General features: G+C 39.6%; 2 protein-coding genes across 2 annotated transcripts in view; both read left to right on the forward strand.

Annotated features, from left to right (window-relative positions):
- Positions 1-2,840, forward strand: part of itpr1b (inositol 1,4,5-trisphosphate receptor, type 1b) — a 120,365-nt gene extending 117,525 nt beyond the window's left edge. The window contains exon 64 of the mRNA XM_084727939.1: positions 1,510-2,840. Within this exon, the coding sequence (XP_084584065.1) occupies positions 1,510-1,596 (87 nt within the window). The 3' untranslated portion in view covers positions 1,597-2,840. The remainder of the gene's footprint in view (positions 1-1,509) is intronic.
- Positions 2,841-6,575: 3,735 nt separating this feature from the next.
- On the forward strand, positions 6,576-10,140 carry bhlhe40 (basic helix-loop-helix family, member e40). Its single transcript, XM_084727952.1, has 5 exons — positions 6,576-7,034; positions 7,153-7,216; positions 7,312-7,419; positions 7,780-7,903; positions 8,035-10,140. The coding sequence occupies exons 1-5, from the start codon at positions 6,958-6,960 to the stop codon at positions 8,862-8,864; spliced, it is 1,203 nt and encodes a 400-aa protein (XP_084584078.1). The 5' UTR covers positions 6,576-6,957; the 3' UTR covers positions 8,865-10,140.
- The last annotated feature ends 5,697 nt before the right edge of the window (positions 10,141-15,837 follow it).

Genomic DNA, 15,837 nt, shown 5'->3' on the forward strand with positions numbered 1-15,837 from the left:
TCCTCAAATGTCTCGTTCTGTCCACAAACCAAATAAAGTCAGTTTACTGTCCCAAAGGAATAAAGAAACCAGAAAATATTCACATTTAAATGGATGGTTCAAATGTTCTCCATCTTCTTAAAAGGACAGTTCACAACACTTGGCTTGTGGTACTCAAAGTGCCAAAAAAAAAAAAAAAAACACCTGACAAACAGTGTCTCTTTCCTGAAATCATGACCTGGTTCCTCAAGATAATCCAGTCCTTGTTGTGAGCTGTTTCACGCACCGACTAATTAAAAACAGTCTAGATGGATGAATTGTACTACACGTGAGAGAATAAATGTGTATGTTGGATTCCATCTTCTTAAAGGGACAATTCACCCAAAATCAGAGATTTTCGCTTCTTTTTTTCTAGATGACTCAAAACTACTAATCATTACAGCTCTAATTAGAAGAGCACAAAAGTATAAGATTTGTCATTTTTGATTTCCTTCAAAATAGTTGATTTCCATTAGACCACTTAGTAAGATAGTTATTCTGTGAGAGAATACTTCCAAAAGGCTGTTTTGGCAATAAATTAACTGCTACTAAGTTTCGTAAGAATACAATCTGCTGATATTGCGTATGAGGGCAAATACGGCTTAAATTGTGCAATTTCTGCAATCCACTGTTTCTAGTAAACAGAATTGTAAAAATGTCTTTACCCTTGAAATGAGAACTATCTGTGAGGAAGTGAATGTTACCGAGACATTTTGACCCAGACAGGGGGAAACGATTATTGTGTCGCTAAAAGCCATGAAGGGCACAGTGGCATCAGTCACATCTCACTCCAACTTCAACATTTTTTTTTTACCTAAGAAACAATTCAAAAAGCACAGTGTGTCGGTTCATGAATATAAATTCTTTTTTTGGCATTCGTTCAGAGTAGAGTTGACAAAGACAAATTGTGGTACAAGCGTTCTCTGTCTTGTATCATTCCAAAGGAAATTGGATTTATTAGAAAATGACAGTGTATTCTACTGTTAACTGAGCTGAAACTGTCCACTTGAAGTGTTTTAATGATATTTTCCTCTACGAAGAACTATTTCTTGTGGAACACTCATTCTAAGACCACTCTATCTTCTCACTTTTGATATTGTTATGTTTCAGTGTTGAGGTGCCTTGTGTTACTTTTAAGTTAATTCTTAGCAGAAAAGCCATTCTTATTCCTGCCGGTATAAAGGTTAACACCTGTGTTATGACTCATGTGCTTTGCTTGATCTCTGAAATTTCTTTTGACAAAGTTTCACTATTAGTAGTTTGTATTCTGCTGCTGTCGTCAGAAGACACAGCAATGTGGATTTCAGAAGCGTCTGTTTCAGTTCAGCAGCATGCAGCGTTTGTGCAGCATTTGTGAGTTTCTGTAAAGTGATTTGAAAGAATGAATCGATAAAGACCAGAGAGGCTGTCGGATTATGCAGAGGAAGAGGACGTGTATACCAACAGAGGTACAGGTGGGCCGATTTATGAAAACGTGTCTTTTCTCTTCAGATGACAGAACAGAGGAAGCAGAAGCAGCGAATCGGCCTGTTGGGACACCCTCAGCACATGAATGTCAACCCCCAGCAGCCTGCGTAAGATCCATGGCAAGGAAGCGGCTCTGAGTTGGTTGTGTGTCTGGTTCTCACTTAGCGGCTGCACATAATGTAAACTGCACTGAGTGTGAGTGTAACTTATAACAGTAGGGAAACACTGTAACATAGGTAGTCATAAGGCGATGTGTAGCTCTACCCCACGCACGTGTTACTCCTCACGGTAACACTCACCCACCTCGTTCTGTTCAGTCCAGTTGGAATTGGTGCCAAATGTTTTCTATGTAGAGATAAATTGGGTTCCTCGACACATGGCCTTCACTGGTTGAACTTGAAACGCGACATAGCTGGCTGGACAGGAAGAATTAGCCCCATTTGTTTTTCATTTTTTATTTTATTATATTGTTTTCTATTTATATTTCTGGCATAATGGGCAGTATTAAATGTCTTATTTTTGTATGTCGCGCAATATATTAACTTAAATATGCAACCTCATTGGTGTGTGGATTTAAGTTCCATCAATCATGTCTTATTTAAAAAGTGCGGGCCAATGTTTTTCTGTTTGTACTTTATTGCCACTGGATAAAATAGGGAGTAGTTGGTTGTATTTACTTACGCAAACATAGAGATAAATATAAGCTGGCCTTCTCAATTCTACTTTTTTTTCTTTCTTGAAAATGTGCATTCTTCTTGCACTCAGTAGAGATAGTATATTGTGTGAGAGCAATATATACAAATAGTTTTCTTTCACCTGTGTAAATCCAACTGTCATTATCTCAGTGCTAACTTATTTTATGATAAATTTGCTTTCTTATTTAATTTGGATCTAAAGGACATTTAGAATGTTTGACCTGTCAGTCAAATATATACTTTATTGTTTATTTGGGATCACTCATGCTATTACAATTTGCTCAGGAGTTGTGTAACTTTGAGTGTAATGAACCTTATTAGCATAATTTCCAGTTCTGCAGCAAACTTGTTCCATCTGTGCCTGTTTTGCTCCTCATTTGAAAGTCTGATACAAGTTTGCTGCTTGTGCACTCACTAACTTTTACGTTTATGTTCACCAAAATGTATTAGTTAGTTTTCATGCTACTGTTAGGATAATCTCTTTTTTTGGACTACTTTGTGTACATAAAGTTTATTGCTTATCTTAGCTTTTGTATAGAAAACTGAGATGGAGAAAAAAAACTGTTGCCCATGAATGTTAAGATTAACTAAAAATCTAAGCACTGTCAATTTGTATATTAAAGTAGAATTATTTATTAAAATTGATGTAATTATCCTTTACTTCTTGTTGTGTTTGTTTATTTATGAGGTGATTTTAGAGGATTAGAAATGATCCAAATTGAGTAAACCATTTGATTATGCTTTGTTATTTAAACATGTTCAACAGTGTGCTTTCCTTAAAGCACATTTACACCCATGTAGCCATCAGTGCATCCACCGTAACTGGTGCCTGTTCATACTGGTGTGGTACCATTTTCAGCACAGTAGCTATATAAGGCGGTAAAATTAATCAATAAAAAGCAACAGCAGCATAGAGATATGGATAAAAAAATAACATTCATAAAGAAATATATAACACATCATATTTGATTATAGGAAAATTGAGGGGAAAATGGTCCAAAATGTGACCCTATAGTCACAATTATAAATGACACCTATTGACATTATATTCCTTGAGTCAAATATAGTGATTCATCAGAAATTAAATCAGGCCATGTCCTGAATTAATCTTTTGGCTTTCAGAGAAACATCTTCTGCTGAGTGGAAACGTGCGTGTCTGAAACCAGCAAATGTCGGCAGTACAGCACAGTCCTCCTCATGGAATGTGTGTAATTGACGGGGATATAAAATTATTGCATACATCCTCTTTAATTAGGGGCTTTCTTTAGATTCTCTGCATGCCAAGGATTTATCAAGCTCTGCTCCTCCTCAGATGACATGTGTCCAGCAAACAACTGTGCCTTGAAAATGACCTCATTTATTGTTGTGCCTAGAATCAAGAGAGTTTTTAGTCAAACTAAAACTGATGTAATAGTGCACAATCAGTGTGTGACTTAAGATCAGTTCGCAACTATATGACTTTCGTCAACTTCTGTTTTCTTCACAGGCACGTTTAAAACTCAGCGCAATGTGAAAAAAAAATGCTGAATCAGATCTGCTCATAATATGATGTAGTTTCTTGCCAGATATAAATTCCTTTACAAACGTATTGCAGCTTTAAATGTAGGCTGTAGCAGTGCAACAGTGGAGCTTCACTCATACTCGTGACCTGGTCTTCAGCAGAAATAGCAACGGGCTGACACTGTTCATTATTAATATCATTAATACAAAGGGAACATTTCATGACGCCAACAGTGTCCCTGCTTTTATATTTAATGTAATGTTCAGAAAATCAGTGTTATGCTACATGACAGTTTACAGGTACATAGATGAATCTTTATGGTAAAGTATACTTGAGTACAATTTGAAGTATGTGCACTTGACTTGAGTACCATTACCATTTTATGTTACTTAACATTTCTAATAAAATTAGTGGTTTTCAAACTTAGGTCCAGGGACCAATAGGGGTCCACAGCAAAAGGAAGAACAGAATATTTTAACTCCTATCACATTTTTGGAAATTGGAACAATGGGAAGACATACGGTTGGCCAGTTTTTGGTTGATTGTAATTTATAGCAATCATTGATTATAAAGACTTTGTTATCTTTAAACCTAAGGATGAAAGAAAAAAATACTCAGAGGGGATTCCTTCAGATAAAATCATCTCAAGGTGGTCTGTAGTCCAAGGAGCATCTATTGTGGGGTCCTTGACATTAAGACACCACAGAGGAAAATATTCTGCTTTTTATTCCACTACATTTATTCACCAGCTAAGTTAGGCCTGCTTTTAAGATTAAAATTGCACAACAGTCTAAACCTCAACATTATTGCAAATAAATACATTTGTGAACCTACATCTCTTAATTAACAAAACATTATATTTAATAAATTTGTTGTATGTTTTGTGTGTAAAAAGCTGTAGTCAAGGACAGCACTTGAGTAAATGTACTTTAATACACCCCACTGCTGGAAAAAAAATACATATCCAAAGGAGAAAAAAATGTGCCACAAAATGGAACTTTATTTTTTGTTAATGACAGGGGTGACCTTTGTTTTCACTTGAGCACCTGCCCCCTAAAACATCTGTGCACACCCCTGGTTAAAATTAGAGACCATTCTGGAAATACATTTGAATTAAGGACTTTCACACACACACACACACACACACACACACACCAGTGTGTGTGTGTGTGTGTGTGTGTGTGTGTGTGTGTGTGTTCATTAAATCAGATATGGTAAAAACGTGGGAAGGGCAAGACCCCTCATTGACATCACTGATCTTTTTTTACTATGACTTCTTTCCACAGAAACTATGAGCATGAAGTCAAAGAGAGAGAGTTTAAAAGTTTCATTTTGATCTGATTTTACCGCCGTTAGAAGTGTTGACAGGCCTTCTTTCCCGCCTCGGCTCCATGTTTTGAGCTGTTTCTATCTATAGTCTCTCTGGCTGCTCTTCGGGACGTCGCCGGGTGGAACCGACTGACCAGTCGGGCACTCTCGGTTGACTGCGTGCGTGACGTCACCGACAGGGACGTGCTCCTCTCCCGGCCATGAGGAGCTCAACGTGACAGCCCACTGGGTACAAGCAGCTTTAATACTATCAGTACAGCAGCCGAGCCGCTCGCCCGGTATAAGAAACAACACAACGCTCCGCCGCTACACTGCACACACACACACTGTCATCCTGCCCGCTGCAGGTGCACGTGCCACACAGCCAACACAGGGTACACTATGAACTTACACTGAGCACGTGACGTGAGTGACACAATGAAACACCGAAATTTATTACATCTCACCATGCACTCTGGTGAGATTCATTAGTTTGACTCATTATGACATTTGACAGCCTAATTTTTGTTTGTATTGTTATTTTATGATTTATGGGGAACTAATAAAAATATAATAAAAGTAAGAAAAATTAAGAATGACAAACGTGTGTTAAAATTATCATTATAGAAAATATAGGCACACTTGAGTATTGCAGTATTACGGTATGTTATCCTGTATCAGTTCTCACAAACACCATATCACAATACACATGCAAAGATAGTAGAAAACAGCCTTGTGTTGTGTTTCACTTCCTGATCGCTATAGATCGTTATCTATCGTCACTGTTCTAATTGCACAAAAATGCAAAACTTTTCTCAAACTCAGAATTAATTCATATGGTGGTGTGTTTTTTTGCTACAGCAGTTCTCCTAAAATAGATTTTTTATAAAAGCAATATATCACCTTACTTACAGTATCATAACACTGCAATATATTGAATCATAACCCCTCTGTCGTGGTAAATATCACATCGCCAGATTCTTGCCAATGCACAGCCCTTGTAATAATAATTTTAATTGTTGTTATCATATCATCATTTATTTTTATTAATATTTTTATTATTATATGTTAGTTGCTCTATTATTAAATCAATAAAAACTTTAGTAGGAGCATTTTTAATATCCCCATATAATTACTACAAAGACAAAGTCTGTGACACGGGGTTGACCTTTTCACTCTTTTTAGAATCGAGTGTCACTGCATTGCTGTTACTAACCATACACGGTTTAAGCTGGCTAATGAGTAACATGCTAAAAAAATCTTTTTGTCGCACGTCACTCTAGAGATTACTGTTTCCAGTTATTATTGTTACAGTGTAACTTAAAGGTTGCCGTATTTGCAGTTTAAGAATTAATATTTCGTCACTTAATAACTGTTGAAGAGCGAACTGTTGCTCCACTTTCCGTCTGTATAAACACGTCCGACTCTGCAAGCACGGCGCTGCCTCGAGAGTCGGAGCATGGTGGTACACGGGACTCGGCCCCGGTGGAGGAGTACTACACAAATGGGTTGTACTCGAGCTGCAGCGCGAGGGGAGGAGGCGAGCGCCTGAGTGTGTGTGTGTGTGTGTGAGCGCGCGCGGGGAGGGTGAGTGAGGAGTTGAAAGCGCCGTCCAACACGTGAGGCTCATGTGACGGTGTCGAGTCTGTGTCTCTAGCCGAGAGACGTGCCTGCAGTCACAGGGTTTATTTAACACGTAGTCAGAAACCCACCCAGCTCTCACACACACATTGAGCCGGGCGTGGAGCTTCCCCAGACATACTACTGAGTCCGGACCTCAGGGTGACAACACTGCGCCGCACCAACTCCAGCTCACAGCGGGAACGCACTCACACTGGATAACAGGAGATACTTTTTCCTTCCCTTTTCTAGGATTTCTTTCTCGCGTTGAAGAGCGACTGCAGAGACGCATTTGGGACGTTTTGAAGGCTTTTTGAAGTATTTTATTCGGGTTTTACCGTACGCGACATGGAGAGGATTACCAGTGCGCAACCACCTCCCTGTGTGCCAAAACACCCATCACTGGATATAGCTGACATGCAAGGGTAAGAGAAAAATATCAGTTTTATTCTGCTCTATCCTATCCTACTATGTAAAGCACTTTATTCTTAACCCTAACCTGCCTTCAAACTAAAACTAACTAATTTTATTTTTTCCCAAAAGAATGGATTTTCCCATTTATGTGTACAAACCCAGGAGGGGCATGAAGCGTGGGGATGACAGCAAGGTAAATTTACATTAAAATACAGAATTTTCTTGCATTTTTTTATCAGTCAAAATAAGCAGGCTGGATTTCACCGACAACATTTTAACCCTTTCCAGGAGACATACAAGTTGCCACACCGACTGATAGAAAAGAAAAGACGCGACAGAATCAACGAATGCATTGCCCAGCTGAAGGATTTGTTGCCAGAACATCTTAAGCTTACTGTGAGTATTATCTTCTACATATGGCATGTCTGCAAACGGCCGGGAGAATCTGAGACGCCACATGGTTCTCCTGCTGAGCAGTTTGTTTGCTCCAGCCTTTGGATTCAGTTCTCAAAAAAAGTTTGGGATTTTAATATTAGAATTAAGATTAAAAAATATTTTCCCAAATTTTGTAATTTTATTAATTTTATTGTCTAAATTCTAACAAGGTTTGAGATTTTAATTTGTTGTTGAGAGTTTTATGCGTGCAGTACGCGGATTGCATGACTTCCCGGGTGTTCGAGCCTTGTCCTCTGTTCAGCTGCAGAATGTGTTACATAAGAAAGATCAACATGCTTATCGAAGGTCTTCCTGTTTTAGACGCTGGGTCATTTGGAGAAAGCTGTGGTGCTGGAACTCACTCTCAAGCATGTGAAAGCCTTGAGCACCCTCCTGGAGCAGCAGCAGCAGAAAATTATCGCGCTACAGAAGGACCTGCAAATTAGTAAGTTCAATGCCGTGATGTTGTGTAGATGTCATTGCATCTATCAAAACATCTGTTGCATCTATCAGAACTACTTCCAGGAAACCTGTACTGTAAAGATGATTTCTAACCCTGTGTTTCTGATCGTTCAGGTGATCATGGATCAGACAGCGCTGAGAGTAGCGAGGAGATGTTCCGCTCTGGCTTTCACTTGTGTGCGAAAGAGGTCCTCCAGTATGTGGCCAGCCAAGAAAGCAGCAGGGACCTGACTCCTTCACATGTCATCAGCCACATTCAGAAGGTTGCAGCTGAAGTCCTGCAGCATCCGAGCAGCCTACACCCAGAGGAGTCCGTCCCTCAACCTTCAGAGAAACTGAAGAAACCTGCAGGAGCACAGGCCCAAAGGGCTTTTGAGGGCCCCGCTAAGAACTGCGTCCCCGTCATTCAAAGGACTAACCCCCAGGGCACGGGGGAGCAGAGCGGCAGTGACACAGACACTGACAGCGGCTATGGGGGGGAACACGACAAGCGTGACCCCAAATCGCAGTGGTCAGAACGCCATGCAAAGGAGGAGAGGACGGCCAGTGCCATCAAGCAGGAGGGCGATGAGCCTCAGGCCAAGAAGTCGAGGTCTGACTCTTCGGAGGATGAGATGTTCTCTCAGACGGCAGGAGGTCCTGGCAGCTACATGAGCTTCTCCCCCAACCAGCCCCCGTTTTGTCTCCCCTTCTACCTCATCCCCCCCACGGCCGCACCGGTGGCAGCCTATCTGCCCATGCTGGAGAAATGCTGGTACCCCCGGGGTATGCCGGTTATGTACCCGGGCATGAGCGGCTCTGCTGCGAGCATGCCTCCAGAGACACTCCAGTCATCTCTGATCATGTCCCCGAGGACAGGGTCTCCAGTACCCCACCAGGACTCCCCTGCTCTTCACAAAGCTTTACAGCAGGTCCCGCCATTGAACTTGGAAACCAAAGACTGAACTGTTCCTGTTGGACTCTTTCCCTCTGAATGTTGATGGGGTTGAATGGTTGAAAAGAGGGTAAATGAACACAAACGCACTGGTATCCTTTCAAACCACAGCCCATGTTTGGACAGTCAGAACATTGACCCAAGCAACAAGCTCCAAACAGCCATCACCGTCTATCATCAGCTCCTCGCACACTGAAACAGGACTTTCGTTGGAAAATTGGAGCGTCCATGTGAAGGCTCATGGATCACCGGTTGCATGGCTCTGAAACACTGTGAAGATGGTCAGTTTGAAGAGTTCATTAGAGATTGTGACAGTTTTGTTTTTAGCAAGGTTTGTCTTCTCCGCCCTCAGTGTTGAATGTCAGAGGTAAATCCAGAATGTAAGGCACAGATAAGCCCCCCAAAAATATTTGGACCTACTTTTTGCACACACACCAGTCTGTAATGAATGTAAAGATTGAACAAAAGCCCCTAGTAGATGCTGCTTGACTTATCACCTGCTGTAGATCTGTGAACGGGGGATCTACCTTCAAGTGTTTGTCGCTCCTGCAACTGCAACAAACCATTGCTTAGATTAGAATGTTACCAAAAAAAAGTCTGGTTCATGTTGACCTTTGACGTCACAAAAGACATCTCTCCTTTGACCTTCAATTACCTTGGAGCTAATTGAACACAAGAGTTCAAAGAATTCAGGGCGTTGTCACCATACAAGGTGTGTCACTCATTTCTGTTGAAGAGTGAAGTGGCCATGCGTGCTTTCACAATTTAATTTGTGACTCACGACTATTTGTGCATCTAGATGGAGTTCCTGTGAAGTCATGTCTTGTAATTATTTTGGTTTATACTACTCGTACATCTCTATTTTTGATACGCGACCCACTGAGTGTATTTGCATTGCTACCAGAGGAAGGTTGAGGTAGTCATTATTGCTGTATGCCAGGAGAACGTGTACAGTACATAGCATTGTGCTCAACCTGATTTGCATCTTGCCCACAAATTCCCGGTCAAGTCAAGGCCTGACCTTAGCTCATGCTGTTGCCTTTACTCGTTTAACGCAGACACAACACAACAATGGCAGGTGTTTCAATGTATTTGCTTTAAATGTTGTGTCTGTGGCAAAGAGAGTGAATGTAAAGTTCAAACAAAAATAATAGTTTTGTATAGAAAGAGGTACTTGGGATTTTTATTTTGAAATGTAACAAATGTTGCTTGTTGTACATATTTTGTATATAAAGTATTATTGATATATATTAAAATATTAATAAAGCTTTTTTCCCCCCGTGGAATTTGTGTTTCACTGCCTGATGGCTTAAACGTGTTGTAGGCAGCCAACCTGACAGCTCCTCATAACAGCACGTACTTACATAACACTTACATAACCCATAAAGCAGCAGAGCCTGTGTAAATCAATAGCATGTCTTAGATTACAGGCTGTAAACATTTCAAAATCTAAAGCATTTCAGAGGAATTATTTACAGGAATTTTGGCAGAAGTTCACATTTATAAATCTTTATCTTTCAAATTTTACTGCCAGTGACAGTGCAACTTTCAGCTCATCACAATTTGGGTAATCATGGAAAAGATTTTTCATATATGCTAAACACTACTAAATAAAATACAAAATCATCAATAATATCCAATAAAAACTGATCCTGCAATTCATAATATTACTTTTGAAACTAGAGATAACTTTTTGGTCTTCTGTAAAAATGTGGACATGAACTACAAACTCACTGAATTATCTGAATTTTACTTTCTTTGGTCCAGTCATTTCTCTCCCATACAGTTTATATGGTTTATATACTGTATGGCCGCTGCTGTAACAATACTGAAAGTGAGCTGAGTAGGAGCAGAAAATGCTTCTGGCAAATTGAGAACACCACAGTGGATGGAAATGGTTTGAGGTTGCGGGGGAAAGGAGTTTATATCTTTGATTTACTTTCACATTTAATATTATGGAAGACCGACCAGTCTCCAGCAGCCTCCTGCTGCTGTCTGACTGTTTCCTGGGTGGTGTAGGTATAGTGATACTGAAAATAAAAACGCATATGTCATTATTCTTACCACCCACCATAACCGCCTCAAGAAATATGGAAATGGCACTTTTCCTTTTCTTGTAATTACAACAGTATTCTGTAATTTGGTCTGCTGATGAGTGAAATAACCCCAATACTGCATTTTGAAATTCACTCCTCACAGGCCTGTTGTCAGTTCACATGTGCTCAAAAATGCAGCACTTGTGCCACCTAGTGGAATTAGTGCTCCACACTGTCCTGGACAGCTTTTTGACACCAAGGACTCTGAAATAAATCTTTAGACCAAAGCTGATATGGCACTGCCATAAGGAACGCCACTGAGAATATGCCAGTAACACTCTAGTAGAAGAATATCACTGTCAGTGTGGAACCTCATCAAAATATCATGCTTGTTATTTGGGTCATTGTCTTGTGTGTTGAATGCAACAGAGTTTGAAGAGGCAGTTCACCCCAAAATCAAAAATAAACATTTTGACTCTTACTTATAGAGCTATTTATCCATCTAGATCTGGGGTCTGCAAACTTAACTATTAAAAGAACCATTTTTGACCAAAAAAGACAAAAAAAAAATCTGTCTGCTACTGCTATTAAATTCTCTTTGAATTCTTTTTTTGGTTTTGCTATCCATAGCTAGCCTCAGGAGACTACCGACAAGCCATCAGCAAAATTTAGAGACAAAGGCACTGAGCTGCCGATGTAGGCTGTGATGCACCTTTTTTTTTTTTAATTTGGTGTACAGGCTGCACATTTTTACAATTAGAGAATGTAAGATCACTTTAGGGCCTTTAGGACGATGATCGATGAAAATTAAAAAGTTTAAAAGAATAACTGTTTTTTTCCATATACTTTTTTGTCAAAGCCACAAGGAGCCACTGAAGAGGCGCAAAAGAGCCACATGCAGCTCTGGACCTGCAGGTGGCTGACCCCCGATCCAGATTCCAGATTGTTTTGGTGTAGAGCTGTAGAGTTTTAGCGATACTGGCTGTAGAGATGTCGGCCTTCTCTCAAATGTAACGGGAGTAGATGGTAGTCCAAAAATCATCACCAAGTTACTAGAAAGTAACCAGACCAGAAAGTGTGAACTTCTTTCTTTCTACCAAACTACACCTGCCAGCTGTATCGCTGTGCATCTACTCTTGGATGAGAGGTTAGAGCTCAGACAAGATAAACAAGAATGTTTACATCCTGCACTGTCACAAGCAAGAGCCTCTCATCCATGAGTAGATGTGTGATTCAATTTAATGCAATGATATGGTTGGTGGCAGTGATGGACAGTAGTGAAGTACATTTACTTGAGTACTGTACTTAAGTACATTTTTTTAGTATCTGTACTTTACTTGAGTATTTGTTTTTTGGAAACTACTGACTTTCACTCCACGACATTTCAAAGACAAATATTGTACTTTTGACTCCACTACATTTGTAGGAAGGTTGTTGTTACTTTTCGACTGAGCTTTGAAGTCAGCTGTTGGTGTTTTTTTCTTTTCTAAAATGCAGTTGGTCACATGCTGTGTTCCTCACAAAAGAAAACCAATCACAGTAGCTCCTCTCAAATGGGATTGATGTAAAAGTGGAAATACATCATCCAGGCACTCTCTGTAACAAGAACAAGCAAGCTCTGCCTCTTTCATTCAAACAAAAAGTGGTAATGGTGACGGCAGGAGAAAGACAAAATTAAACCTCAAGATGTTATTATAATTATTAATTATTCCAGGTAGCTTTTAAAGTTGGATTGTTTTATTGGGGTGAAAAATACAGCATAATTCATGTATATATACTGCCTCTGAAGACATAAAGAAATCTGTTATTTAACAGACTTGTTGAACTCCTCACAGTTATCTTCAATCTAATGTTATGCAGTGATTTTAATACAGTTACATCAGAAAATGACAATAACTGTCCTTTTTGGTTTTGATTGTATTTCTATGCTGAAGTTTTTATAGGTGTTTCTATAGGCTTTGTGTAGCAGAGTGGTTCTACAAGCATCAGTGCATCATTAGATGGTTTCAGAGTTACAAGCTTCTGTAAATGCATCATGAAAACAATACAAAATGTATTGATATTAGAAAATGTACTTTGTAATTTGTACTTTTGAATACTTAATTATTATTAAAAAACATGTACTTCTGAATACTTAAGTATTTTTAGAACCGAGTACTCTAGTACTTGAACTCAAGTAAAATTTTGACTGAGCAACTTTCACTTGTAGTTGACTAATATTTGACCAGGAGTATCTATACTTTGACTAAAGTACTGGGGTTGAATACTTTGTCCACCACTGGACCTGCTGCACCAACACTGTTGAAGCCTTCCTCTAACTTAGACCAGGCGTGAATCCTACGCCCAGTCAGAGACAGCCATACAGGCTGCTTTTATTTATTTATTTATTTATTTATTTTTATTTTTATTTTTTGCAGGGTGCCTAATACAGAACAAGGTGCCCAGCCAAATAAAAGTGTTGGCCTGTTGTAATACCTCACTGATGACGTTACAGTTCACATATTTTTTTTAGGTTATGTGAGCTCAGAGATGATGTCACCAGTTCAAAAGCATCAGCATGTGCTGTGACATCACAGATGATGTCACAGATGATGACGTCACAGTGATGTCACAGGTGCAGAAGTTAGTATATATAGGTCAAGCAGATGATTATAGACTAAGTTCAAGCCAACCCGCTCCCTTACAGGATGACTTGGGGGGCGGGTTGCCAACAGGCCCCGTGGCTACGATGGTTGTACTCGTAGCCTGAGTGTTCCGTGTAGAACACTCATAGGGGCCTGTTGCACCAGGAAGGTCTAAGCCTTCCTCTGGCTGAACACAACCTGTTCCCTTACAGGATGACGGTCAAGGGCGGGTTGCAAAGGGGGGGTCTTAGGGTTAGATGGAACCTGCTGCACCAACACTGTTGAAGCCTTCCTCTAACCTTGACCAGGCGTGAATCCTACGACCAGTTAGAAACAGCCATACAGGCCGCTTTTATTTATTTATTTATTTATTTTTATGTATTTATTTGTTTTTTTTGCAGGGTGCCTAATACAGAACAAGGTGCCCAACCAAATAAAAGGGTTGGCCTGTTGTAATACCTCACTGATGACGTTACAGTTCACATATTTTTTTTAGGTTATGTGAGCTCAGAGATGATGTCACCAGTTCAAAAGCATCAGCATGTGCTGTGACATCACAGATGATGACATCACAGATGATGACATCACAGATGATGACGTCACAGTGATGTCACAGGTGGAGAAGTTAGTATATATAGGTCAAGCAGATGATTATAGACTAAGTTCAAGCCAACCCGCTCCCTTACATGATGACTTGGGGGGGCGGGTTGCCAACAGGCCCCGTGGCTACGATGGTTGTACTCGTAGCCTGAGTGTTCCGTGTAGAACACTCATAGGGGCCTGTTGCACCAGGAAGGTCTAAGCCTTCCTCTGGCTGAACGCAACCCGTTCTCCTTACAGAATGATGGTCAAGGGCGGGTTGCAAAGGGGGGTCTTAGGGTTAGATGGAACCTGCTCAGTGGTGGACAGTAGTGAAGTACATTTACTTGAGTACTGTACTGAAGTACATTCTTTGTGTGTCTGTACTTTACTTAAGTATTTGGTTTTTTTTTTTGGAAACTTCTGACTTTCACTCCACTACATTTCAAAGACAAATATTGTACTTTTGACTCTGCTATATTTGTAGGAAGGTTGCTGTTACTTTTTTTCTTTTCTAAAATGCAGTTGGTCACATGCTGTGTTCCTCACAAAAGAAAACCAATCACAGTAGCTCCTCTCAAATGGGATTGATGTAAAAGTGGAAATACATCATCCAGGTGCTCTCTGTAACAAGAACAAGCAAGCTCTGCCTCTTTCATTCAAACAAAAAGCGGTAATGGTGACGGCAGGATAAAGACAAAATTAAATCTCAACATGTTATTATAATTATTAATTATTCCAGGTAGCTTTTAAAGTTGGATTGTTTTATTGGGTTGAAAAATACAGCATAATTCATGTATATATACTGCCTCTGAAGACAGAAAGAAATCTCAGTTATTTAACAGACTTGGAGAACTCCTCACAGTTATCTTCAATCTAATGTTATGCAGTGATTTTAATACAGTTACATCAGAAAATGACAATAACTGTCCTTTTTGGGTTTGATTGTATTTCTATGCTGAAGTTTTTATAGGTTTTTCTATAGGCTTTGTGTAGCAGAGTGGTTCTACAAGCATCAGTGCATCATTAGATGGTTTCAGAGTTACAAGCTTCTGTAAATGCATCATGAAAACAATACAAAATGTATTGATATTAGAAAATGTACTTTGTAATTTGTACTTTTGAATACTTAAGTATTTTTAATAACATGTACTTTTGAATACTTAAGTACTTTTAAAAGCAAGAATTCTAGTACTTTAACTCAAGTAAAATTTTGACTGAGCAACTTTCACTTGTAGTTGAGTAATATTTGACCAGGAGTATCTATACTTTGATTCAAGTACTGGGGTTGAGTACTTTGTCCACCACTGGTTGGTGGACGGTAAAAAGAAAGCAGTTCTTATATAAAACTACTGGGTTATGTTGAGCAGCTAGATCATGATTTCTGGAAAGATATATTGTCGTTGAGTGTTTTTTTTAAAAGTGACATCTAGTTCTATTATATTTGAGAGAAGGCACGCATCTTTACGGCTGAGTATACCCAAAACTCACACCAAATCTACAAGAATCTTCATGCGTTTTCAGGCCATGGACCCTTAGCTAAGTAGGGAACCCCTGCCACATATATTTGACTGAATATTTTCAGGTCTTCTCTCATTGCACTTACCTGCAGTTGTAGCATGGCTAATTGTAGGTGTGTTAGCTTCACCCTTTGCGCTTTCACAGGTGGCTGCTGAGATGGAGGGTCTATCATAATGTCAAAGGTAAATGACCAATTGTGGCTCACAAGTGTGTCTGTACACTA

The sequence above is a fragment of the Lutjanus erythropterus genome, chromosome 2 (genome assembly GCF_056507025.1).
Source record: "Lutjanus erythropterus isolate fLutEry1 chromosome 2, fLutEry1.hap2, whole genome shotgun sequence".
NCBI classification, from domain to species: Eukaryota; Metazoa; Chordata; class Actinopteri; order Lutjaniformes; family Lutjanidae; genus Lutjanus; species Lutjanus erythropterus.